General features: G+C 43.8%; 1 protein-coding gene across 2 annotated transcripts in view; it reads left to right on the plus strand.

Annotated features, from left to right (window-relative positions):
• Window positions 1-27900, plus strand: part of LOC119963370 (protocadherin Fat 4) — a 365380-nt gene that overhangs the window by 188918 nt on the left and 148562 nt on the right. For both annotated transcript variants that reach the window (XM_038792402.1, XM_038792401.1), the window contains exons 5-7: window positions 1109-1459; window positions 15438-16360; window positions 21065-21239. In XM_038792402.1, the coding sequence (XP_038648330.1) occupies window positions 1109-1459; window positions 15438-16360; window positions 21065-21239 (1449 nt within the window). The remainder of the gene's footprint in view (window positions 1-1108; window positions 1460-15437; window positions 16361-21064; window positions 21240-27900) is intronic.

Below are 27900 nucleotides of genomic sequence, written 5' to 3' on the forward strand. Positions count from 1 at the left end.
CGCCAATGCTGTGGCACGTTGCCAGTCGGGGACCCCCCCCCCCCCCCCGGCGATTCTCCACGCGCGACAGGCCGAATGCCCGCCGAGTCCCGCCGGCGCGTTTTGCATCTCGTCCTACCCGGTGGGACCTCGGCGTTCATGCTGCGGGGGCTGTCCTGGTGTGGGGGACGGGGGGCCTCCACATTGGCCAGGCCCACGATCGGGACCTACCGATCGGTGGTGGGCTTAGCCCTGGTGGGGGGGGGGGGGGCTATGTTCCTCTGCGCCGGGCCTCTGTAAGGCTCCGCCATGTTGCCAGGGGCCGATGCGGAGAAGTCAACCCACGCGCATGTGCGAACTTGCGCCGGCCGTGGGGTGCATTTGCGGACCTGCGCCAGCCATGCTGGCGCCCGTATCGGCAGCTGGAGCTGCGTGAAGCTCCCCAGTGCCGTGCTGGCCCCCTGTGCGGCAGGGGATCACTGCTCCGAGGGGCCAGATGACGTTGTCGTAAAACGCTCTGGTGTTTCCGACGGCGTCCACACTTAGCCCCAGGATCGGAGAATCCTGCCCACCATCTTTGATTTGAAAATATATTGTTGTTCTTTTATCGTCGCTGGGCCAAAGTCTTTGAACTATCTCCCTCACAGCATCATAGGCAGCCTTCACTACGTGGACTATGGCTGTTCAAGAAGGTGGCTCACGACCTCACAGTGAATTAGACATGGCAGTAATTACTGGTACTGCTGGTGATAAGTCATTTTATAAAATGCATTATGCAAAGTGATTCTATATAAATTGTTGATAAATGCAGTATTGAAATGGAGAATCTGCTTATTTTAATTAGTACACCATAATCGTAGAATCATGTAATTTGGTATTTTGATTATAATACTTCATAAATAGTACAGATGATAATTGTTTTGGAACAGGGTAGATATAAGATGTTACTGATGGTATTGAAGCAAAAGTTGTTCATCGAAGTGAAGTAATTTCTTCCATTTACATTTCCAAAAATAAGGAAATATTTAGAAATTGGGAAAGGTTTTATGTCTTTCAATGAAGAATCACAATGTGCTGCGAATTTTAAAATATTGTTAGACATTTTAAACACTTTATTTAATTGTTTTAGGTTCTATTGTGGCAGCCACCTTGGCCAGTGATGCAGATTCTGGCACAAATGGGGAAATCACATACGTGGTAGAAGAGGATGATGAAGATGGGGTGTTTTTCCTCAATTCTGTGACTGGTGTTTTCAATCTGACTCAAGCCCTGGATTATGAGAAGCAACCGTATTACATTTTGACGGTGCGAGCAGGAGATGGCGGTGGACAATTCAGTACAGTGAGAGTTTACTTCAATGTGCTGGATGTGAATGACAATCCTCCCATTTTCAACCCTTCAACTTACAGCACTGTAGTCATGGAAAACCTTCCCCTTGGAGTAAGCATCCTAACCATTAAAGCAACTGATGCAGATGATGGTACGTATGTTAGAAAAGTTACAGATAAATTGTGGTTACACTAATGCCAGCCAGTATTGCAATTGGTGCTTCATCTCTGAACGATAATAAAGTCAATTTCCAGAGATTCAGTTTCATTTTCCTGTTGAAAACAGCTGGGGTAATTGCACATTGAGAATAACGCTTCAGTAACCTCTTGGACAAATTTCCATGAAACCTGAGGTTTAGCATTTGTAATTTAGTACCTACCCACCCTAAATTCCTTCAGAATTAATTTGAGTTCTGATTTGCAATACAGCAAAGCATAAGTATGAATTACTTGATTTTTATTTAACTCTTTCCATACTGCACTACTGTATTTTTAACACAGGAGTCCGATCTTTTTTTATTTCTGTTTCATGATGCAAGGGAAGATTTTTTTTACGTTCATTTATTTTTCATCAACTTTTCTCATGCTGGTAAACATTTTAGTTTCAGAGTCAGCAACAAGCATACATGGAGGAATCACATGTCCAGATATTGGAACACATCTGAGACCTTGTACTGCTGATTGCACCTCTCTTAGTTTACCATTATTGATTTTAGGGATGGAACATCATGAACATGAATCAGCTGTTTTCTGGTGCTTTACCTCTGAGTTGGAGACCCCACCCATTTTACCTCCGGAATGAAGTGTCATCTGTTTTAACTGTATTTAATGGCACATCACCACTAGTCTCTCTGCTATATGGTGCCGTGTCAACTCTTGTTTACCACTATTGATATGTTCAGAAAGTTTAGAGTTTTCAAACATTGGAAGGAACTGATTTCAAAGTAAAAATCAGTGGTCTTCCAGGAAGCAGACATTTTGGCAGCGAGTCAGAGATCGCCCTTGCATCTGGGTGCAGTGGGTGAATCGCACAAGTACCCAAATCGGGCTCCACGCCGGGCACTGGGCGGATCACAAGCCATCTGACTCACTGCTCCCGGCGCATTCTGAATCTCGTCCTGGCTGGGCAAGATTATATGAATTTGGCTCATTTAAATAACCGGATGCAGGATTCACTCGGTACCTGGGAGTCAACGGCCATGCATGCAAGACCTTGCCAGGGCGCTATTTAGTACTGGACTCCAAAAATGTGGACCAGACATAACGGCGCCTTGGGGGTTTCACAAGCCATTAGAGACCCCCGGGTGATCGGAGACAGGGCAGGGTAGTACCCTGGCATACTGGGCACCTCGGCACTGCCAGCCTGGTATCAGGGCAGTACCACCCAGACACCCTGGTAGTGCCACCCTGGATGCCCATTTGACATTGCCAGGGTTCGAGTCTGGGGGAGGATCTTGCTCATTGGATGGAGGGGGGGGGGGGGGGGGGGGGGGGGGAGTGTGAGGGCTGTTCTCAGGGGCCTCGAGAAGGTTTGGGGACTAAGGGTGCGTTGGTTCCAGGAAGCTAGGAGGGCCTGAAAGGGCGGTGCATGTAGAGATCAGGGCTGCCGGTCATATTGGCGCCCCAATCTGTGAAGAGCAATTTCTGCTGGCGAGATCAGTTGTCAGCAGGAAATCAACTAAAGTGTGTCCTCAGCGGGGAGGATTTCGCGAATTGGGAGTCAAAAGCAAGGGCAGGGGGTGGCATTCAGCTGCTCCCCCCTTCCTAATGATGTCCCTCGATCAGGCACTGAATGCCTTTAAACGAGGGGTCCTCCCCACCCCAGGAGACCACAAGCAGCTTCCATTGGTTTGATTGTCATGTTCCCCGAATGATGATAGGCCCGCTTGCCATTGAGTTAACACCAGCAGCGGTAGGATGAGGCCTTTAAGTGGTCACTAATTGCCTACTTATAGGCCTCAATTTGGGTCTGTGTGGGAAGTCTGACCACGAGCCTTCCAGCCTTGGACTTAATTTTGGCAGAGATTGGAAGGTGGCAGGGTGCTCACACTCCATCCTCCCACCTGATTAAATAACCTCCCTAGAGAGGGCTTGAAATAACCTCCATAGAGTTGACATGGTCAAGTAATGACCAACATGTGACCCCAAACCCACAGCAATGTGCTTAATACTCAAATCTCTTCTGAAACGGCTGAGCAAGCCACTTCATTGTACAAAACTGCTATGGAAAATCTAAAACTAGGTAGACTGCTCACCACCACCCTCTCAAGGCCAATTAAGGATGAGCAACAAATGATGGCTTTGCTAGCAACATTGCATATCCCATGAAAGAAGATTTAAAAAATGTTAGTAATTGATACTGCAATCTATATTTAATCTTGACATTGGATAACATAATTAGTCTAATTCTGATGCTTTTTCGAGATTTGTGTTTTCATCATTTTACATGTGTCCTTTTTTCAACTAAGGCTGCTGCCACACACACACATCATTACGTACATATTTTGTAAATTACCTCATTCAGCTGTTGGCTGCATTTAAGCAAAGCAGTCTCTTCAATTTGAATCAGAGATGCGTGTTTATTTAATTTTTGGCGCAATTCATGAAAAAAATTAACTTTGTTAGCATGGGCAAAATATTGGGGGCGATTCTCCGAGCCCCACGTCAGGCCGGAGAATCGCCGCAACTGCGCCACAACGCCGGCGCGCGATTCTCCAAGGTGCGGAGAATCGGCGCCATTTGCACCGGTGCATTTGGCGCGGCCGCTGGAATCGGCGGGGCCGCCGATTCTCCGGCCCCGATGTGCCAAGCGGCCGGGCGGATACGACAGAGTCCCGCCGGCACCCCAGTGGTCGCTGCCGGAGGGAACTCTGCACGAACGGTCCTGAGGCGGTCTGTGTGAGGGGGAGGGGGGCTCCGATGGGGTCTAGTCAGCTATCGGGGCCCACTGATCGGTGGGCCAGCCTCTCGCCTACCCAGGCCTACTTCCCTACGCGGCCGGCCCCTGAACACCGACGCCATGTTGAGTTGGGGCCGGCGCGCTAAAGAAGTCTCCCGCGCATGTGCAGGTTGGCGCAGCCCAACTTTGCATGCGTGGGTTGGCGCGGCGCCCATTTGGCGCCGGCAAAGGAGGTTGGAGCGGCGTGCGCAGTGCTGGCCCCCTGTGAGGGCCAGATTCGGTCGTCCTCGTGCCCGATTCTTGGGCTCCATATTGGAGAATCACCCCCATTATGTGAGTCAATCCAGCCAAATTAGTAATGGCAGGGCAGTGAATTCCAGTGGTGTTGATCAGTTCGAAACACTAAGATATGATAGTGGCAGTCGTAGTGCTCCACGACCTGGTGATGGTATAACCCTGAAGAATAGCATTTAGTTTGCTTGAAGAGTAACTCCTCTTTACACCCCTTCTGCTACAATTTAATATTTATCATCTTTCTGGGGTACGAGTTGCTCATTAACAGGAGTTCTTGGGATAAATCTGTATTTGACTGTGGAAACGTTATGAGAAGAAAATTTGCCAATAAGCAGGAGATGACTGTAAGCAACTGGGTTTTATCAGAGGCAAGTTTATTATAAAATGTATACTGAAGAATTGAGGATTTAGAGATAAAAATATAATTTGCGAAAAACAGTACTTCGCAGCCAAACCATTCTCATTTTGTATCTTATATTTTTACCCTTTTGCTTTCATTCACTATTTTTGCTGCTGTTTAATTTGTACAACCGTCCTGTTCCCTGAAAAATGAGGCCAATTTGAGGTACTGATTTCTCCACATCTACTACCAGAACCGTTCATTTTTGACTGATGTATGGATACTGTTTGTTTGCTGAAGTAGGCTGCACCCAACCTGACAGTAGCATGCTGAAGGAGGGTGGAGAAGAGGGGTAAAAGGAGATGTATTCAGGGACTGGCAAGGATCTGGATTTTAACTGAGGAACGAGAGAGAGGAGAGGTGCTGTTTTGAGGTCAGGAAACCTGGAAGTTCGGGTTTCCCCAGGCCCTGACAGATATAACAATAGAAGCTGATTAATTTTTTTTGGCTCAGTTTCCGAGCTCCAGCTAACCAGATTGAAAAGACAGCTGGCTATTGGACAGATAGGCCTTTGGTATCAGACCACAGCTGTGGAGCTGAGAAGAGGGAGAGTGGGAAAGGCCCCAGGATGTAAAGGGGAAGATCGAAGGCTTTGTGGATAAGATCAGAATGATAATGAAGGGAAATTAGAATAGTTTTAGGGTGAGGTGGTCAGAAATGATTCAGTGAAGCGATCAGAAATGGCAGGGAGGCAGACCGGAAAGCCTCAATAAGGATATAGGAATTAAGAGGTAGTGTCAGGAGAGATAGATGGCCTTGTGTGGAGATCAGAAGAATCAGAGGAAATCAGAAGAGTCATAGTACAGTGACCCATCACAGTGGGTGAGTGAAGATGATAAACTGGATTCAGGAGGTAAGTGGAAAGGCACTAATATCCTGGGTCCAGAAGTCCTTAATTCCCTTTAGTTACCAGGTATCCCAAGGCCCGATAAACTTGGCTGGCAAGTGGCAAATTTAAAATTGTGGTTAAATATGAGGCACACAGTTGGATTGGGCTGCATGTAGTCGAGTGGTCGGGGGCGGGGTTGGTTGGATTGGTCTGGGTAGTTGAATGGGCAGGGGTTGGGTTTACTTGGATTGAGCCGGAGTAGTCAAGTGGTCACGTGATAGTTGGACTGGGTCGGGGTGGGTAGTTGGACTGGGTCGGGGTGGATAGTCGGACTGGGTCGAGGTGGGTAGTCGGACTGGGTCGGGATGGGGAGTCGGACTGGGTCGAGGTGGGTAGTCGGACTGGGTCGGGATGGGGAGTCGGGGGAGTAGTCGGACTGGGTCAGGGTGGTGGTTGGATTAGTTGGGGGTTAGTTGGAGTGGGTCAGGGGTAGTTGAGTGGTCAGGGGTGTAGTTGGATTGGGACGCGGTTATGTCGAGTGGTCAGAAGATTGTGTAGCTGGGTGATTGAGGGGGATAGGTTGGGTCGGGATTAGTCGGATTGGGTGGGGGATAGTCATGGGGTAGTCGGATTGAGTCGAGGGTTGTTGAGTCAGGGCTGGTGGTTGCGGGTGCAGCGGTTATTGGGGGTTCAGTTGCGGAGATCCCCATCTATTAGACTAGGTTTAATCTGTCCAACATTTCTTGGGTAACTATTTAAGATGGTAATTTTCAAATGTCTGCAGTCTCCGACTCGAAATCAGCATCAAAGATATTTGTGGATGGAGTGGGGGAGCAGGGGAATTAACCATTGGAACTTTCCGGACAATTCCCATGTGTATCAGCAAGTCAGGATTTCCACAGGGTCATGTCGCACATTTAAGTCACCTGTCCGGCCTCCGACATTCCAGAGGCCAGAAGATGTGGGTCAAATGTTTAACATCTTTTACATCCGATCCAACCTGAACGCACTAATATTTAGTGGGTTAAAATTCCCTCCAGGGTGACTGATAAATTTAGCCTGAGATCCTATTAATATTCAGATCAAATTATTCTTAATTGTTAACGCATGCTCCAATAACCGAGATTCAGAGCTGATGTTTAACTCAACACCCAAACCTTTACAAGGAAGGAACAAAGGTCTAAGCAAAGTTACTGATATTGAGAGCGATCCAAGAGCAGCAGAAACAGTGTCAGTTACTGTTGCTCTTGGCATTCCTTGAGGAATGTTTGGCTTGACACAGATGTTGAAGGGCAGCTGGAAGAGCTCTCGTGTTTCTGGTTAAATATAAGGCGCCTGGCTTAAGCACTTGTTGTTGTAGCTGTGTTGTTGCAGTCATGATTGTACAAATGTAAACATTTGATGTTGTTTTCCTGACTGTGAAGGAGCCACAAACAACGCAGGTTGGATCAGTTGCAGTATATTGCACCATTATAGTAAGGGATGCATTATTAATGGGGGTCCACCATACCGTATTATAATTTAATGCTTTGGAGAATGCCTATTGCTGGTAACATGATTACACATCATTAATTCTCACTGCATAGTCCAAATTGTTCCCAAATTAACCAAGCAAAAATCTATGGCATTTTCTTCCTATTTCACTCTCACACATAAACATTTTTTAAGTCTCACAGTTTTGAGTCTGCCAATGAAAATATTGGCAGCTTGGGTCCCTGGTCAAAATAGTAATGTTGATTATTGATTTTGTACATGTCCGAAGTCTATTTCGTTTCATGGTTTTTGAAAATACCAGGGTATGGAATCCTTTGGCTGAATAATGAAACAACGTAAGAATTTGTTCAAAATAAAATAATAGCCCACTTAACTGTTATTAAATTAGCATAATTTGAGGATAATTATAGATCTCTACATCCCAATTTCTGTCAATACTTGCAACTATTGCATCATTTGTTCATATTGACTCTAAAAGTCTCCTGCCCTTGCATCTTAAACGTAGCTACAGTCGAAATCGGTCCTGTTGTGATTTATGTGTGACAGTGGAAAGATAACAATTGGAAAGGTCACTGATGGATTGCTGTTTATTTGTGGAAATTGGAACTCCAACTGGAAAACTTTGTTTAGCACGTTCAGATATAATGACCCAGTTAGCCTAATTAGTCAGTGTTAAATGCAGCAATAGGTTTAAGATAAGAACCAACGATCAATTGGCAAAGGGCACAATAGCCTGCAAAATAATAATTCTTGTGTTGACTTTCATCATTATAATGCTCATAAAATTGTTACATCCCATCTACACGGCCACTTGTGCACTGAGGTAAATCATGGATGGTTGCAATTTCAAAGCAAACTTGGCAATGTTTGTCCCTTCTGCCCATGTTGAAAGGTTAACCCCCTTAGTGTGACTTGGAACCTTTATTAGCTACTTTGTATAAATGAGTGCCCAGTCTGCCATTGGATCAAGCCTTTGATTGTCCATCCATTTATCTCTTTGCAACAAAATACCAGATTTGCACAGTTGCCTAGAGCTAGGCTAACACTGAGAATCTAATACCATATTTATATTGGACTTTCTACTTGAAGTAGTTCCACAATATGCTTGAACTCGGTTTGCTCTGAATTAATCTCATTTAACCATAGAAGAACTCAAACGCCAGCAGTGATAGGGAAATAACTGTACATATGGAGCTGTTGATAAGCCACTGAAGGTAATTTTGACTTTGTCAAGTGCCTCGAGGTGTTTTGCTGCATTAAAGTCACTTTATATGAATAAGCTATTATTGTTTGTGCAGTATAAAATGGGTGGTGGAGAACCATCTCATCTCTCCCATTTTTCAGTGAAGTGAGGTATAAAATAGGCTCACATTTGGCTATCACTTATTTTACACTATTGCACAAAGTCAAATTTGACCCCATTGTGTCAAATCCAGCCTTAAGGAGCTCATAGTAACTGACTGCTGCAGAGGCTGTCATTATGTTTGCCACCAGCGGCATGGGGAGAAAACAGCTTCAGGGTGCATATAATTGCAAAGGCATTAGCACTACCTGGTATGGCAGCATGGTTACTGGAAAGCTCTGCAATATGACATACAATGTCAGGCTTCATAGCGAGAAGGGATGTCTTGCAACAATTACACAGGGTCTTGGTGAGACCACACCTGGAATATTGTCTGCAATTTGTCTCCTTATCTGATGAATGATGTTGTTGCTATAGAGGGAGTACAGAGAAGGTTTACCAGACTGATTTTTTAAAAATGTATTTATGAAAAGTTTTTCATATTTTACAGAACAAAGATGAGCGTGAACATACACTGAAAAAATATATATACATCGGTTGTCTTCCATTATGTACATAGGTTGTCTTTCGGTCTTTGCATCAGTTACAGTTTCTTGTTTTTCGGTTTTCAGCAGACACTTAGTTTTAGTTGGATCCCCTGCATCTCTCTCCCCCTTTCTTCCTGAGCTCCCTCCCCTTCTGGTCGTCTGGCGTGCTTCTTCCTTCGGCGGGTCTTTTATCCTGTTCCTGTTGGGGTGGCGTGATGTCGTGTATCTCGTTATGTGTTGGGCCTGGTTGGACTCCATGTCTCTTTATCTTTCACCCCCTGTCTTTTCGTCTGTGTCCGTTGTTTTACTGGGCCTTCCCCCTCACTCCCTTTGGCTATTGGCTACAAACAGATCTTGGAGCAACTGGGTGAATGGCTCCCGTGATTTGTGAAAGCCTTCTTCCTACCCCCGAATGGCAAATTTTATTTTCTCCATCTGGAGAAATTTTGACAGGTCGGACAGCTTGGGTGGTGCTGCTGATCGCCAGCCGAGTAGGATTCTCTGGTGGGCGATTAGGGAGGCCAGGGCGTTGGCCCACATCCCCATGAAGAGAGCTGGCTGTTCTGATACCCGGCGATTAGGGAGGCCAGGGCGTTGTGGGCATGGTTGACTGGGCCTCCTTGGCACTGTTCACAGTTGTCCTCCACCTCCAGGAAGAACCTTCTCATGTGGGTTCTGGTTAAGTGCGCTCTGTGTACCAATTTCAGCTGCATTAGGCTTAGCTTTGCGCACGTGGAGGTGGAGTTGACCCTGTGTGCTCCAGCGCCACCAACCTATTTCAAACCCCTGGTCTTCCTCCCAGTTTTCCCTTGTCTCATCCGGTGGTGTGCATGCCCTTCCCAGAAGTTGCCTATAAAATCTCCGCAGTTCTCCCTCCCTAAGATGTCCGCATCCAGTAGGTCCTCCAACAGCGATTGTTGCGGTGGTCATGGGTATATCCTTGTTTCCCTACGTAAGAAGTTTTGACCGGCATATATCTTAGCTTGTTTCCCCCTGTCAGCTGGAACGTCTCTGTTAGTTTCTCTAGTGTTGTCAGTCTGTTGTCTGCATAGAAATCCCTAACTGTCAACGCACCCCCTCGTCCTGTCTCCACCTTTTGAAGGTGGCATCCATTTTGGTTGGCATGAACCTGTGGTTTTGCAGATGGGGTCCCTAATGAACATTTTGGTTAATTCGAAGTGCTGTCGTAGTTGGTTCCAAGATCCGAGTGTGGCTTTCACCACTGAGCTCATTGAGTGTTTGGTCGGTGGGGATGGGAATGCTGCCGTAGCCAGGGAGATCCCCGTGCAGGAGCCCTCCTCCATTCTCACCCATTCAGCTTCCGGCTCCTTTATCCACCCCTTTACTGTTTCCACTGTTGCTGCTCAGTGTAATATTGCAGGTCTGGGAGGGCTAGGCCTCCCATGCTTCTCATTTTCTGCAGGACTTCTTGGGATCCCGGATTTTTCTTCCAACACACACACAAACACCATGATCAATTTTTCCACTGATTTGGAGAATGCCTTGGGGGTGTAGATCAGTATGGATCTGAACGGCAAGAGGAACCTAGGCAGTTCATTCATCTTGATCGTCTGCACTCTCCTTGCTTGGGCGAGTGGGAGTGTGTCCCACCTCAGCGGGTTCTTTTTAACTTCTTCCACCATTCTGGTCAGGATTCCACTTGTGGATACGTGTCCAGTTATGGGCAATTTGTATCCCCACGTAGCGAACGGGCCTGTTTGAATGGCAGCCCCTCCAGCTCTGCCCCTCCCCTTTGCAGGTTCACCAGGAAGATATCACTTTTGCTGAGGTTGAGTTTGTAGCCCGAGAAGGTTCCAAACTTTTTCAAAAGCACCGTGATTCCTTCCGTCTACTTTGCGGGTCTGAGATGTAGAGGAGCAGGTTGTCCGCATAGAGTGAGACTCTAATCTCTGTCTCCTCTCCGGATCCCCTTCCAATTCTTTGCTGCCCTGAACGCGATCGCTAGGGCGAACAGCAGCGGGCACAGCGAGCATCGCTGCCTAGTGCCTCTGTGCAGCTAGTTCGTCCATTCGCTCTCTGACTAGATAGAAAGCTCACTGCTCTGTTATAAGAGATGTCTTTTTTATTGCCTTGTAAAATTGCCGATACCAGTAAGTATGACATGAGTTACTACTTTTCTTGTAAAGCCTAAATTAAAATACATCTTTAGATTTTTTTTCCCTTAATTTTCAGGAAGAATTATTAAAAGCTAAACTCCTGAAAATTAGCAGCAACCAAAATTATGACAGAAAGGCTGACAGCAGCAAGTGTTTTTTCATCTTATCTGTAATTATGGTGTAATCCCAATTAACTTTCACTGAGCATATGTGCTAGCATTGAAGAAACATCTCAGTTTTGCTAATACACTCACCATCAGTTTTCTCTGTAAATTGGGAGATCGTACAGTGGGCATAAAATATTTGGATAATTCATATTTTGTGGTCAAATTTTGTCTCGACATGGGGAGGGTTGTCAGATTGAAAACTGAAACCTGAGTTTTAATGTAGCTGCATAAGTGAACATGGTAGTGGCTATTATCAGCGTTTGTTCTAAAAAAAAAAGGGAATTTGGTCTTCCAAGTTATAAACTTGGGAATCCCTGTCATTGGAGCATTAATAATCAGTGCCAAAAGTGGGAGGATGTGGTTTGAATCTTCACTTCTCTCAGTCAGTAAGTGGAATGAAAGCTAACTCACCTTGCCAAAGTGGAGAGGGAAGATTAGGCTGGGTGGTCAGGCTTTGTTGATACTTTGTGCTTCTCAACAACCAACCAAGAAAGGAAATATTGAGGAAAGTCCTGGGAACACACCACTTGCCCCCTCTCTCAGCAGAGAAAGACCTTGGAGTTCAATGAGTATGGATTACTTAATTAAAAAATTGCACGAATGTGAAGTGATTAAATCACTAGCTGTGTCACCTCCGCTGCAAAGCTTCCATTTTGACCTGCGTATCACAGAGATCCATCTTGGCTAGTTACAGGAAAATAATTCAACTCAGTGCACTGAAAAGTGGTGAATTTTCCAATATCGTTGAATGAATGATCTTCCATATCCTGCCAACTAATGGAGCAGTTGGGTGGTACAGAAGTAAAGTAAATATAGAAATTTGCAATAAAACATTTTGGTGGCAGTCATGACCCTAAATAGCCCCAAGAACATGACCATTACTTCTGGTTACAAAACAAACAACTGTAAATAATGTGCTGAATCTCAGGTTACACATGTGGTACAACTGCTGAAAAAACACACAACGCGAGTGGACGAGTCTTATTGTCATTCAAGCCTGAGATTCAGATTTACAACCCCCTTGTGGAATCATTTTGGACTTTACAAGGCTGATCAGTAAAGAGCTGTATAACAGTATCTCTCAAAGTAGCAAGATTCTTTATATATCATATACAACCTGCTTGTTATGTTAGTATCGTTGGATTTGACTATGCTGAAGCCTACTCAATGATGATATGTAACCGTCAAATGCAAGAGTGCGGTATCAAAGAGGAAACTCGTGCGGTAACCATTAATGCCGAAAGCACTTATTTTTTAATAGAGCTACACAAGGAGGAAAGAAGGGCAGGGAAAGGTCAGCTAAACTTTAGAGGGTGATTTTATGCTATTTTACAGTCAGTCAACTACTGAAGCAGAAAGCAAGAAAAAATATATCTGTAATGCCTCAAGAGATGCCTTATCTTTCCTGTCACAGAATATGTTTGTGTGGCCCAAATCTGATCTCGGTTTGTTTACTTCATCAGAAGATTTTGACGTTGGCTTGTCTTTTTCCTTGTTGCAGTGCCTGATTTTCTGTGTTGGAGATTAGACCCAATGTATCAACCAATGATTCTTTGGCAGGATGTTGTTGAAGTAGGCTGGGAAAACAGACACCCAGAGTGGTTTGATCTACCGCTATTTAAATCGCAGAGTTAGTTGTAATTTTACCAGGTCTTTAGTAGGAAATTGATGTTGTACAGTATTGGTGAGAGTGATCATTATTCTTTAATCATGCAGTATAGCTGCATTATGAAGCAAATTCACGTAACAGCATTTGAGTGGATGCTGATGGATATTGCTTCTAAAGTGTGTCTTTTTAGGGGGCTGTTGTTTAGTGGAAAGAGGAGAGGAAAGAAAATCTTCAATTCCAATCGTGACTTTTGAAGAAAAACTGAATTTTTCTGCCGGTTGTAGGCTTTGGTACGCCAGCATTGATTTTCCAGACTTGTGGCATACATAGTGCATACTGTAATTCATGTAATGTGGTGCAATCACTTGTCATGTCAAAATGCTGCAGCCTTTGCTTTTAAAATAAATGTGGGTGATGGAGAATTTAAGACCATACTGTTGCAGCATTTTAATTTAAGTGCATGCCAGTTAAGCATATAATTTGATGCCTGCACTTGTTATGATCAGTTTGAGTATGTTTGATTCTGTTAGGTTTATGAGTTTAGTCAAGTGCTTGAGTTCGGACACATTTCAAAATAACTCTAAACATGGCATTACTAATTTTGTACTGCACGCAGTATAAGTAGCCAAATTAGAAATTACATACTTTTCACTTGCCTTAAAAATCAAAAGTGTTCTTCCAGAATGTTACTTTCCTTCTGATATTATGGAGGCGAAGCAATGTTTTTTATTCCCATTAGGCACTAAGGAAAGAGTACAACTAACAGCCTAATCATCTGTTTGAATGTATGCAGTTGAAATGGTGAGGGATAGTATGATATTTCCTCTGACAAAACCAAAGGATTTCTAACACGAGTACCACAATTTACCACGAGTTTTACAATTTTACATAAACTCTCTGTCCTCAGGTAATTATATGAGTGAATTTGAATAGTTACAAACCATTTGCTGCAAAAAATCACTTGTCCTAATTACAACTAATTTGTTGTATTGTTGGTATTCTAATATTGGAGGTGTAGTGTCATATTGGCGGTCTAATAACTTAGTTATTAGACCGCCAATATGACACTACACCACCGAAACATTTATGCAGAGTGATGTTGGTTTCTTTGATACATCCAAATCATATTAATCTGTCCATTAAAATAGCGGACAAAGGAATTTAATGCAGACTCCGTTAATACCACACAAAATAATTTCTAGACTTGTATCTCGGAATGCTATACACCATACTTGCATAAGTAAAGGTTCCAAGAAGCTCTTTGCATATGGATTCAGACAAAAATTAACACCAAGCCAAGGAGGTGGTATTAGGATGGCTGACTGAAAACTTAGGTCAAAGAGACAGGTTTTGGTGCAGATCAGATGGCAGGTTATTGCATTTTTGTAGTTACAACCGTGCATAGTGTAACTGAAATTTCTGGGTGGGTCTCTGTGCCGCCGCCCCCCCCCCCCCCCCCCCCCCCCCCCGGACAGCGTGTATCATGGCAGTGGAGGCAGCCTGCCATTGGATAACACTGGGATCTTCTGGTCCCGCCATGTCAACGGGATTTCCCGTTGAACACCCCCGCTGCCGGGAAACCTGTGATGGGACGTTCTCACCGGTGGGAACAGCCGGAAAAGTCCGGACACAGTAGCAGTGTGCCATGAACTAATTACAAACAAGTTTTTAAGCTGATTCATGACCAACTGTGGATGATTTTATAATGCATTTTCATCCCTGAAATTAGGCACTCAAAAAGGTTCTATATAGTTTCGCCAAAGCCTACCACTTGGAAGCAGAATGTACAAATTTTTTCTAGCACTGTAACTGGTAAGAAAAATTTAATGTTGCCAGTTACTTATTATTTTTGCACAAAACAAGAGTTACTGCACTTCTAAGCAATTAATTATTTGTGAAGACGTTTTTGAAAGACTTGATAAAGTACTACATAAATGCATGCTTCTAATTTTGTTTTCAATGTAAAAAAGCACATTGAAAATATGTAGAAGAACAGTGAGCACCTGAAACATAAGAAAAGGCAGGTTAGGTGTAATCCTGTACCAGAGTCTAGATTTTATTTTACTTGTTTTATTCCACCAGTGTAATCTGAGCTGATTAAAAGTGAACTGCAGTCTACACCAGGAGATCTTGTGGCGCGGTGTGTTGTGCCCCTGCCTCTGAGCCAGAAGCTCTGGGTTCAAGTCCCACCCCAGGACTTGATGGCCAAGGAAAGTGCATTCGTAATGCAGCCAAACAACTTGAATATCAACCAGCAAAATCCTTCCAACATGCGCCAGTAGCAAGTGGTAAAAGTGGGATAGACTCATGTTTGGCCATGCTTGATGTGGAGTGGTGCCCCTCAAGCTATATAAGCCTCTGGCGACAGGCTCATAACCTATTGCAGGAAAACCTCACTCTGGGAGTTGTGGGAAGAGAAACAACTAGAGTATATATTTCCATTTTTAGGAGTTTATTGTATTCATTATATTTTCTGGCCTTTTATCCCCAGGACCCAATTCCCAGTTGGCGTACAACATTGCATCTGGAGATTCACTGCAACATTTTGATATAGACAATAATGGCGTTCTGAGTATTAAGCAACAGCTGGATCGGGAAAGCCAATCATTCTACAACCTGCTGATTAGGGCTCATGACTTGTCTCTTCTTCCAGCGAGTAGGCTTACAAGCACTGCACAAGTCTCTGTTATTCTTCTGGATGTCAATGACAGCCCGCCAAGGTTTATTTCATCGAAGACAGCCTACATGCAGGAAAACTCTCCAATGAACACTGTCGTCTATAAAGCCCAAGCCACCGATCCTGACAGTGGACCAAACAGTTATGTTGAGTACACGCTACTAAGCCACTCAGGAAATAAGTTCAGTATTGGGACAATAGATGGGGAGTTACGACTGACTGGTGAACTTGACAGGGAAGACATCTCGAATTATACATTGACTGTGGTTGCTACAGACAAGGGTAAACCTCCTCTCTCATCGACAATGGATGTTACTGTGATTGTGCTTGATGTGAATGATAACATACCTGTCTTTCAAAAAATTCTCTATGAAGTTGAGATTAGCGAAAATACACTTAGTGGAGTTGATCTCATCCAAGTGACTGCAACTGATTTAGATGAAGGAGCTAATAGTCAGATCCGCTATCACATCACCCATGGCAATCTGAACAATGATTTTCGAATTGACTCGGTTACTGGTGTAGTATCAGTAGCCAAACAACTTGATTGTGAAGCAAAACCCTCATATTCTCTGATTGTCCAAGCAACTGATCGTGGAAGCAGCCCACAGTCCGCAACAGCAGTGGTAAACATTGATCTCTCGGATGTGAATGACTTTCTACCAATCTTTGAACTATCGCCCTACACTGTGCACGTGCAGGAAAATGCACAGAATCTGCCAAAGTCCATCTTGCAGGTTGGTAGTATACAGAGTTTATTTTAGTCTGCAATAATAATTCTTCCATTTAGCTGTAAGATCAGTATTATAGTTAAATCTGGTGGAAATGTTGCACCCATGTGAGCTAACCTCTATTTTATATTTTTCATAATGCTAAAAATATAGCAAACCATACTGGTGTACAAGGTACGTATTTTTATTAAGAGGACTATAAAAATGCATGAGAAAGGGCAGCACGGTGGCCTAGTGGTTAGTACAGCTGCCTCACGGTGCTGAGATCCCAGGTTCGATCCCGACTCTGGGTCACTGTCATAGAAACATAGAACAGTACAGCACAGAACAGGCCCTTTAGCCCTCGATGTTGTGCCGAGCAATGATCACCCTACTCAAACCCACGTATCCACCCTATACCCGTAACCCAACAACCCCACCCCCCCCCCCCCCCCCCCCCCCCCCCCCCCCCTTAACCTTACTTTTTAGGACACTACGGGCAATTTAGCATGGCCAATCCACCTAACCCGCACATCTTTGGACTGTGGGAGGAAACCAGAGCACCCGGAGGAAACCCACGCACACACGGGGAGGACGTGCAGACTCCGCACAGACAGTGACCCAGCCGGGAACTGAACCTGGGACCCTGGAGCTGTGAACCAATTATGCTAACCACCATGCTACCGTGCTGCCCTTGTTCCTGTCCATGTGGAGTTTGCACGTTCTCCCCATGTCTGCGTGGGTTTCGCCCCCACAACCCAAAAATGTGCAGAGTAGGTGAATTGGCCACACTTAACTGCCCTTTAATTGGAAAAAATAATTGGGTAATCTAAATTTATAATTTTTAAAAATGCATAACATGTGTCTTTACCTTTACTTTTGTCCAGAGCAACCTGTTGCCTACAGAGTTTATCGACAGCAAATGTCACATTGCTGTATTGGGTTTAAAATGGATGTGGGGCGGCATGATGGCACAATGGTCAGCTCTGTTGCCTCATGACGCCGAGGACCCGGGTTCGATCCTGGCCCTGGGTCACTGTCACTGTCAAACTGCATTTGCAGCTTTTTCCTGAGTGCCAATAGTTCCAGAGTTGGGTCGCTCGCATACCCAAGGTCCACTCCCAGGATCTCATCCACTAACCTCTGCCCCTCCTTCTTAGCCTCCCCATCCACATGCGTCTTGTATGATATGATCTCCCCTCTGATAACCGCATTCAACGCCTCCAACAGAGTAGAGGGCAAGACTATCCCATTCGCATTAAACTCTACTTATACCCTTATGGCTCTGGAGACCTTCCCACAGATCCTAATATCCGCTAAAAGCCCAATATCCAACCTCCTGCTGCATCCGACTCATCTCTAAAATCAGATCCACCAGGTGCAGAGTATGGTCAGAAATAACTACCGCCGAATATTCCACCTTTTTCACCCTTGGGAGAAGAGTCCTACTCATTACGAAGATGTCTATCCTCGAGAACACCTTGTGCACCGGGGGAAAAAACGAGAACTCCTTTCCCCACGGTGAATAAACCACCACGGGTCTGCCCCTCCTGTCTCTTCCATAAATGCAGCTACCACTCTCGCCACCCCCAAAAGGGTCAGTGATTTTGATCTGAAGTTATCTTTCTTCTCGTCCAGCACACGGTTGAAACATTCAGTGACACCATCGGCTTTCCCTTCAATATGCCTGCAACCATCACGTACCGACCTTCCTGATGAGCCAATACCTTCCCTGCCTGGAAACTGACCCTTTTGTTGATTAGAATGCAGCCCCCCCCCCTCTGCCCCGGGATCCTACTATCAAAGCCTGAATGAAAACCTGGCTCACCCAGGCCCGCCCGCCCAGGCTTGCAGGCTACCTGCTGCTTTGGCTAATCCCATCCCCTCAAACAAACAACTAGACCCATTGTGCCTTACCAAAACTGACCCAACGAGTCGTCGCCCCTCCCCCACTCCACTCCAGTTCACTAGCTACTCCTGTCAGTGAGTGAGGTAGCCCTGACCCAGGATCCCCCTCCAAAAAGCCAACCAAAAACAACAGCCTAATTCCTCCTAGCCCACCCTACCCACACAAGTGCCCAAGCACTAACGTCCTAATTATCCCCCTCTTCTCCGACCGGTGCCCTATCAAACACCCTTTTTGCAACCCCAACATCCAAGCAAAAATAATAAGAAACATTAACACATTGTAATAAAACATCATCAACCCCGGTGCCCCTCCCCCAACCATGGTAGATCTGCACTGTGTGCCTGTTTCAGTCAATGTTACGGCTCTTCTTGCCCACTCCAGGACCCCCTCCTTCCCTTGGAAACGATGAAAGTGGATAATCACCACCACAGTGGCTCATTCGGCCGACGTTTCTGTTAGAGACCCCGATGGGGTCTGTCCAACTCCGGAGGGGTGAATACCTCACCCCTCCCACCAGCGAGAGAACATCTCCAAAAAGTACTCGGTTAGCCTCGAGCCCTCCACTCCCTCCGGCAGCTCCACAATCCTGAGGTTCAATCCCTCGACCTGTTCCCTAAACCATCCACTTTTGCCCTCAGGCTCTTGTTATTCTCTGCCACGGACAGCAACTCCACTTCCAATGAGGCAAACCGCCCCTCGTGTTGTGACAAGGCCTCCTCCACGCCCTTCAACGTCTTGTTTTCCTCTTCCATAACCCTCAAGATCTTACCCGGCTGAATGCCTCCTCAATAGTGGATTTAATGAATCCCTTGATCTCTTTGCCTTGCTACTCAAACTGCTTATCCATCTGTTTTCCAAATTTTTCCAACGCCTGCGCAATCACCACAGCTAACATGTCCACTGTCATGGGCGCAGCCGCCTCCGCCATATTCTCACCTTCAGATTCCTTCATTGGACTACCAACCTGGGTTTTCTTCCCAACTGGCTTCTTCTTCGAACCTAGATTAACTAAATTCCCCGAAAATCGGGAGCCACTTTCCTGCGACTTGCTCTCGCATGATGACACCGGAAGTCAGAATTTTGTATTTTTACACATTATTGAAATTTATTCTATATTGTACAGTATTATAATTTGCTATTGAATCTTGAATATAAACATAGGAGAATATAAAAATAAGAAAGACCATTCACTGAATCCACCTTATTATGCCCAAACCTAATTTGGGAATATTTTAATCCATTTCCAATCACAAACCCACATATCCCTTCTCTGCGGAATCAGGAATTAATCCAATTCCCTTTGAGTGCTTCAAACAACACTCCCGCTGTACAATAGTGAATCAGCCACCCAACTTTCCATTGATAACAGTGGAATAAGGCCAGTTGCTAATAACAGTTTTCTGCCAACAATGAAAGTGAAAATTCCCCCATCCTGCATTTCTTCTAATTAAATTTTGGACAAATTCTCTCTCTTAATTATTGCGTTATAATGTTATAGATTATGATGGTGGATGATGGCCTCTTCATTTTAAAAAATGTTGATATTCAAAGAGATTTGGTTGTACTCATACATTGAACATAAAGTCAGCATGAAGTTTCAGCAAGTAATTAGGAAGGTAAATGTCATGTTGTCCTGTGTTGCAAGGGGCTTGAAGTACAAGAATGAAGAAGTCTTACTTACAATTGTACAGGGCTTAGATCGGAACATTTCTGGAATACTGTGTGTAGTTTGCTCTCCACATTTAAAAGATATACTTGCTTAGGAGGCGGTACAGCAAACGTTCAGTAAATTGTATGGGGCAGTTGTCCTATGATGAAAGACGAGAAGTAAATTGGGCCTATATTCTCAGGAATTTAAAAGAATCAGACATCAGTCTTGAAATTTGCAAGATTCTGAAGGGGCCTGTTAGTGTAGATGGTCAGAGATTGTTTCCACTGGCCAGGGAATCTAAACACGGGGGCATGTTCTCAGAATAAGGAGTCGATCATTTAGGACTGGGATGCGGATAAATTCACGGTTGTGAATCTTGGAATTCTCTACCCTCCACGGTTGTGGATACTGCATCACTGAATACCTGTACGGCTGGGATAGGCAGATTTCGGATCGCTCAGGACATCAATATGTGGAGTCAGCGGAAAAATTGAGCAAGTTGAGTAAATTTGACAGGCCATATGGTCTACTCCTGCTCCTTCTTCCTGAGTTCTGTCTGTGTGGTCTGAATTTTAGCCTGGAGATGTGGTTGGGGTGTGATGGTGTTTTTAAGTGGTCTGGGAACACATTGGACAGGTTTCTCAAGTCCTTAACTAATTGCTCCAGACCCTGATGTTGATGAGGAGGGGAAAGGGGTGGGGGATTACTGGGTATCCTGTTGGCCTGGAGGAAACACTGCTTCTCCCCGGTCCACAAGCAGCGCTTTGAAGGCTCATGTATTCATCCCCTCCTGCTTCCTTAAACCTGGGAAACACGGTCGCCAATGGCTAAAATAGAATAACAGCTAAAGTGAAGGCATAGGGTTTCAATTCCACTATTTAAGCTTATTTAAACGTATTACTCCAGTACCCATGAATGAACTGGTTCCACCTTTGTTAAAACCAGAACTGGGCTGAATCAAGATGGGTTCAGCTCCTATTCCAGATCTTTTGTTTTTTAATCTCTAACACAACTTCAATCCAATTGTTTTTAGAGGTTAAGATTCAGCCCTATCTTTTTGTAAGTACAGTGACCATAACTAACAGAGTGGTTATGTATGCACTCACCAATGCTTCTTTGAATATTACTGAAGTTACAATAGACGTGCTCATCCCGTGGATTTATGCTATAGGTTGTAGCTCGTGATGATGACCACGGGCTGAATGGCCAGCTGACTTACACAATTGTCGATGGGAATGCAGAAGAAGCATTTACTCTGACACCCAATGGACTGCTGAGCCTGATCATGAATCTGGATCGCGAAACATCAGCACAGTTTGCCCTGACGGTCATTGCTACAGATGCAGGTAAAAGCAGCAGTCTCGTCTGCATGTCAAAGTAGGTCTCTCATGCACAACCTTGTTAAGGAAGAACATTTTGAATGTATCGTTTATGAAGTTAATTATCATTCCTAGTGAAAGTGCAGATTAAATAACCAGGCACAGAATGCTGAGTACTTTCAGAATGTTGTTATTATTTCAGCTTTCCAGAGAAAGTTAAAATGATATTTCATTGAGATGTTAAAATTATTAAAGGATTTGATCGAGAAATTGTTTCCAGTGACAGAAGGATTTTGTAACTAGCTATTATATAATCACAGTCTTTTTTTGGTCCAATTTAAATTGTCTGCCACTCAACCCTCCTCATACCCAAACCCCAACCTTTTTTAGTTTGTCTGTGAAGTCCCAGCTAAGTGACCTGCTGCAATATGTTTCTGTTACCGACTGCTTGAAATTGCCTAATAATAGTGTCAGCTGACTGACATTCATGGAAGTGCAGAATGATACAGCACCAAAGGGGGCCCAATAGGTGTCAGAAAATTTAAAGATGGCAAAAAAATGTAGTGACCGTGATTGGAAGATTTTTTTTCCATTGAATACTTAGCTATATTTCAAGGTATCTACAAGGAATTGAGATGAAATTTCATAGAATCATAGAACGTACATTGCAGAAGGAGGCTATTTGGCCCATTGAGTCTGCACCGGCCCTTGGAAAGACCACCCCACTTACGCCCACGAGTCCACCCCACCCCAGTAACCCCACCAACCTTTTGGACACTAAGGGCCAATTTAGCATGGCCAATCCACCTAACTTGCATATCTTTGGACTGTGTGAGGAAACCGGAGCACCCGGAGGAAACCCATGCAGACACCGGGAGAAAGTGCAAACTCCACACAGAGGCCAGAATTTAACCCGGGACCTTGGAGTTAAGAGGCAAAATTTCTTGGGAATTGCAAGAGAAACTCAAATGAATAGTAATTATAGTCGGGAATTTTTGACCAGGTCGCAATATTCCCAAAATATTAACAAATTGGAGTTGGAGAGGCAGAGCTGCTTTTCTTGCAAAATAAACAAAGGAGCAGGAATAGGCCACTCGGCCCTTCGCGCCTGCTCCACTATTCAGTAAGGTCATGGCTGATCTGATTGTAACCTCAACACCACATTCATGCCTCCCACTGAGAATCGTTCACCCCCTTGCCTCTCAAGAATCTACCTACCTCCGTTAAGTATCCCTTGTTAATTATAATCTGGTAAAGGTTGGTTACTGCCACTCATGGTCCAGCTGGTTAGAGCCTTTGACAGCCGGTTCAATCTCTGAAAGTCTATTGTACACTTTGGCATATGGGCATTATCTAATTCAGTCTTTTACAGTGGGGGCAATTTTGAGCCCGCACTAGCCATGCGCAGGATCGCCAATGCCGGCGAAAAATTCAAAGAGAATCGGGACGTGCGATTCTCTCCGGAGAGATTGGTTTCCCAATTTTCCCCGCTCCACGCCGGCAATGTGCATTTCAATAGATTTTAATGTACTTTAATGTGTCCCCCGCCACATGATCCCTCCCTCACTAAAAATTCACATCACGCTGATGTGACGTCAAGTTAGCGAGGTTTACAACATGTTTGGCCAAATGAGATTCGAGGGGATCCCTTAGGAGGCGCAGAGATAATACAGCCCCCAGTGGGATGGAAGAGGGACCTGCACGGGCATGTGTGTGACAAGGGGCAGTTACAGAGGTAGGCCCTAATGGGAGCCCATGGGTGGGCGGGGGTGGGGGAGTCATTTATGTGTGGTGGAAGATGGGGATAGGCACTGGTGGTGGTGGTGGGGGCAGAAGATGATACTTCTGGGGGTTGTGAATGCCGGTGATGATTGTTGGGAGGTGGGGGAGAGAAGTCCCGATATCTCCGAGACAGGGGCCATTAGGTGCAAGAGCTGATAAGCGATCTCTTTCAAGCCGGTTGCTGGCTCTATCAGGTCTGCCCAGAGGGTTGGCATAAACCACACCCTCTAATTTTCTTTCTTTAAAGAGGCTCAATATCGGGAGAGAAAACTTGTCTGTGCAACTGGGGTGTTACAAGCCAGTTTTCAGTCTGAGCCTGACACTTTGCCAAATTCTGGTAAGGTTCTGCCCAATATGTCATATGTTTAGAGTCTCCAATAGCCAGTTACAGTCATTGACAGTTAATCATGCTCTTTGAATATCAGTTCCAGCCAATGATAATAAGTATGCTATAACCTACAGCAAGTTTCCTGCAGCCAGTTACAATTCTCTGTTAGCACTTGCAGCACTGATAGCCTGGCATCATGCTTGAATTTGGCAGCATGCACAATGATTGATGCCGGATTACCTTGCTTAATTACAGCAAGCCTCTATTGCCCCAGTCATTTTCAATAAATGCTAGTGGCTGGAAAATAGTTCATAATCAAGCAACTGATTTTCTCCTAATGGATAGTGTAAACTCTCATAGAACAAAGTGCATTTCAACAAAGTACAAAATCACAGAGTCTGTAAGACGAGACAACATTCAAGGCGCCTATGTATATGAGAGTTGGTGTTTATTATGAGTATAATCGTAAGCCCCATTTTTCAGGGGTTTTGCCATCTCTAATTTATGTAAAGTTGATAAGTTGATCCTCTCCCATTGCGGAACCCGATAGGTCATGAGATCAGTAAACATCAGATCTGGCAACCAGACAGAGGCCTTTCAAACCCCCTCATTTTATTTTTGCTAACCAAATATGTTTGTATTCCAGATCCAACCAGTGTTTTATTTATTGGCTGAGTCCTAGAGTAGTGCAGCAGTATAGTCTGTCAACTGTATTTCGACTATCTCATTATAAAATGACTGTAGAATGTTACTTTTAATCCTTAAAATGCTTATTTGTCCAAAGAGTATTTAGTAATAAATGTTGAAGGATGGGTTCCAGCTGTGGTAGGATACAGTGCACACTGAATACGATGATGGCTGCAGTTATACATGTCTTGGCTGTGTAGTTCATTTATATGTTATGTCATCAATTCCTTGCTCTAAACTAGGTATCCCCAAATGGAGCAGAAAACCTAAAACCAGGATAATCTGTCTTGTGTGAAATCCAATTTTATTTTGTTTGTTCAGTTTCATTGCAGCAAACAAAAAGTTGTTTTTTTTTTAAGTGTTAAGTGACATTCAGATAGAAGAAAGTATAGGACAAGATAATACCCAAAGAAAATACCACATCTAGTGTACTATTTCTGAATATGATACTCAATACACTCTATTGCGGACTCTACTTCCTGTTATATATCCTGAGGTAAAGTTTTATTGAATTTCCCCCTGTTCTCCCAAAGATAATTAGATGTGCCACTCTTTACTGCTTACTGACTGCCCTCGACAGCCGTCACACCTCTTGGCCCTTGCAGCACAGGAACTAGCACATCTAATTCATCCAGGTCTTGTTCAGATGTGCTATGCCTCCTCTGCAAACGCACATAAACGACCTCACCATTTGCACTGTATACACAATGCAGCTTTCTTGCATTTAAAATATTTTCTTCTCTATTTAATTTCCATAATTTCTGATGACTCACAATAATTTAATTTCTCACAAGTTGTTTGGACAATTATTTCTGCTAGAATAACACGCCCACACTTCAGAGAAAGAAACAAGTCTTTGCAAATGCAATTTGTCTTTGAGACTGTCTGAAGGGATTACACATCAGACATTGTGCATTGCTAAGAAATCTCTAACACATGCTTTTTTGACAAAGGGTTGAACACAGGCCAGAATGTTGGGAAGTTCATTTTTTTGAATTTCAATATTAAAGGATGTAGAAAGTTGTGGAAGCTTTATGCCGTCAAGAGGTTAACAGTAACATGTGAATTGTGCTTCCAAGTTTTATATGCCAACCTGATTGTGTCCTGTCTCCAGTGCCAATTCTGCACATTACAGATTTCCCCCCAAATTTCACATTTAGAAGAGCACAAATTTCCTTTTGTTCTATGCATTCAAGACACAAGGTTATTCCTGCAGATGTTGGAACATGGGCCGTGTTAAACTTGCAAGGCATGTCTTTGTTAATTTTCAAATAGGATGGAAAAGATATTTTCAATCAGCTTTGGCAGTGCACATACATTATATTTCAAATGTTTGAATTCATTCACTACTTTCCCCATTAATACCACATTAAAATTCTGGAAGACTGATTCATCTGTAGTCATCCAATATTTTAATGCACTATTAATGCAGAAAAAACCCGAGCTACATTTCAGGGATCCACAATTAAAGTATTGCTCAAAATGTTGCGGTAAAGGCCAAGAGTAGCATTAATCTTTAAACAAAATATGATGAATCCCTCGTAGTTTGAAATATACGAATTATCTTGCTGGACTGCATTTTGAAATCTGCAGCTTTTGAGGAGGTCACTGGTTACAGAGACAGGCTGACATTCATCCGCAGTATATTAAATGGAATTTCATTTAGAGCTTGCTTGGACTAGGATATTGTTACATATTTGACATTATTTCTGCAACTTATGTGAGAATAGATTGCCAACTTCAGCCTTAAAACTGAAGCAGTTATTGCTGCTGAAAGTGTGTTCAGCTGTGTATGTTTAAGAAATGATCTTAGCTGGAGCGTTGAGTTACAAACCGGTATTGCTGGTATCAGATCGGTTAGTGCATGCTGATTGCCATTATTATCTGCCTATTCTGCATATCTCCAACAAATGATCCATGCGCACGTGCTAACATCAAAATACCATCGGGGGAGATCACACTGGATGTGTAGGCACGTGCCACAAACATCATTTAATAATAATAATCGCTTATTGTCACAAGTAGGCTTCAATGAAGTTACTGTGAAAAACCCCTAGTCGCCACATTCCGGCGCCTGTTCGGGGAGGCCGGTACGGGAATTGAACCTGCGCTGCTGGCATTGTTCTGCATTGCAAGCCAGCTATTTAGCACACTGTGCTAAACCAGCCCCTTGAAGTCAAAAGGGCATTAAAAAAAACGGGTACTCAGAAGTCAAATTTTGCAGCAAAAGCTTTTGGGCAACTATAATTTAGAACTTAATTATCTTTAAATTATGCATGAAAAATTATCTTTTAGATGTAATTTTGATATTTTCCCTTTTAAATCTAGCAACAAAATATGGCTATATATATAACTAGTAGCCAGAATTACTGACATTGCATAGATGTTAAGCAATACTATTTTTTCGTTTGACTGGCTTGTTTAAACTCCATAGGGAATTTCAGTAAATCCTTTTTTCATTTATTTTTAAAATGAAGTTAAATATAATGCCAGACTTCCCATGTTTGTATCCAGGGAATTTGGTCTCTATCATTAGGGCTGTAGGAGACTCAGTTTAACATGCATGCGCTGTGGAAGCGGGATAAACATCTTGACTGGGAGATCTTGGAACTGGATAGTACAGAAAGCCCTGTTCTCTCTCTCTCTCCCCCCCCCCCCCCCCCCCCCCCCCCTCCAGTTGGTGGTGACCAGGAATTTGACTTATATCCTGGACATGCCAGAATTTCATCCAGTTTTTGGGGGGACCTTAAATTCCACCAGACATCAAGCTTCCATCTACTCTCTCTACATCAAAAGGATGTGGTTAGGTAAATTCCTGGGATTGTCACCCTTTGTGTTCACAGAAACCTTCGCAATAACTCACCTTTAGGAGAGAACCTTTGGACCACATTTTTCTTTCATGTCTTGCTGGGCCTCAACTCTGCTTTTGGTTGATCCTGCTCCGCCTTTAGTCTTTCTAGCGGGTAGTGCTGATGTGCCAGCCCTGGCTATGCAAAACCCTCTGGGAATTGCAGGAGTTCTTACCCAGGAAGGACTGAAGAGGGTGGAAATTCCACTCTGCTGCGTTTGTGCCAGTGGAGCAGATCCCCAGGAATTTCAGTGTCCTTTAACCTTTTGGCTTCAAGGATCCGTAGTAAACTGCAAGATGTGGCTAATTCTCGCAGATGCAAATCCAAAGCACAAACTTTAAAGGGACCAATGGAAGTTGCTCAAGCAATAGTCTAATATATTTTTAACTTGTATTTTTTGTGGTGCCACAATGAGCAATAGTGCCCTTCTGAAGCTCACAAATATACTTCATCCTGCTCCCAGCCTGTGTGATTAATGGAGAAAAAGAAACAGAATCAAAATATTTGAGACAAGCAATTATTAAACAAAAAATGGGAAAAACCGAGTAAAGCATCAGAGAAAGCGTGATCAAATGAAAGAGAAACAAATAAACTAAAAGGTGAAGAGATTCCACTTAACTAAGTTCTGTTGTTACTTTGTTTATCACTGAAAGGCAATAGCGTCTAGAAAAACCTGGCATAATATTTCCTGATGTACCAGTATGAAGATAGGAGTGAAGATGGTGTACCAACTATCTTTGTAGAACATTGAATTTCATTTTACAAGCAAGCTATAAAGTATTTTAAAGGTAAACCATCACATAGAAATATGAGTGAAAAGCTATCACAAACAATATTTACACAATAAAACATTTCTATTTACTGCAGGAAATAAGCACTCTCTTTATTTATATTTCCATCATGCAACAAACAGGAAACTCCATTAAGTCATCTGTTGATAATGCACAGCTGTTATCGGGTTTGTATTAACAATTAAATGGGAGATAATTTACTCTCTCTATACAGATTAGATTACTTTTGAATATCAACAGTAATTATAGTT

The sequence above is a fragment of the Scyliorhinus canicula genome, chromosome 3 (genome assembly GCF_902713615.1).
Source record: "Scyliorhinus canicula chromosome 3, sScyCan1.1, whole genome shotgun sequence".
Taxonomy (NCBI): domain Eukaryota; kingdom Metazoa; phylum Chordata; class Chondrichthyes; order Carcharhiniformes; family Scyliorhinidae; genus Scyliorhinus; species Scyliorhinus canicula.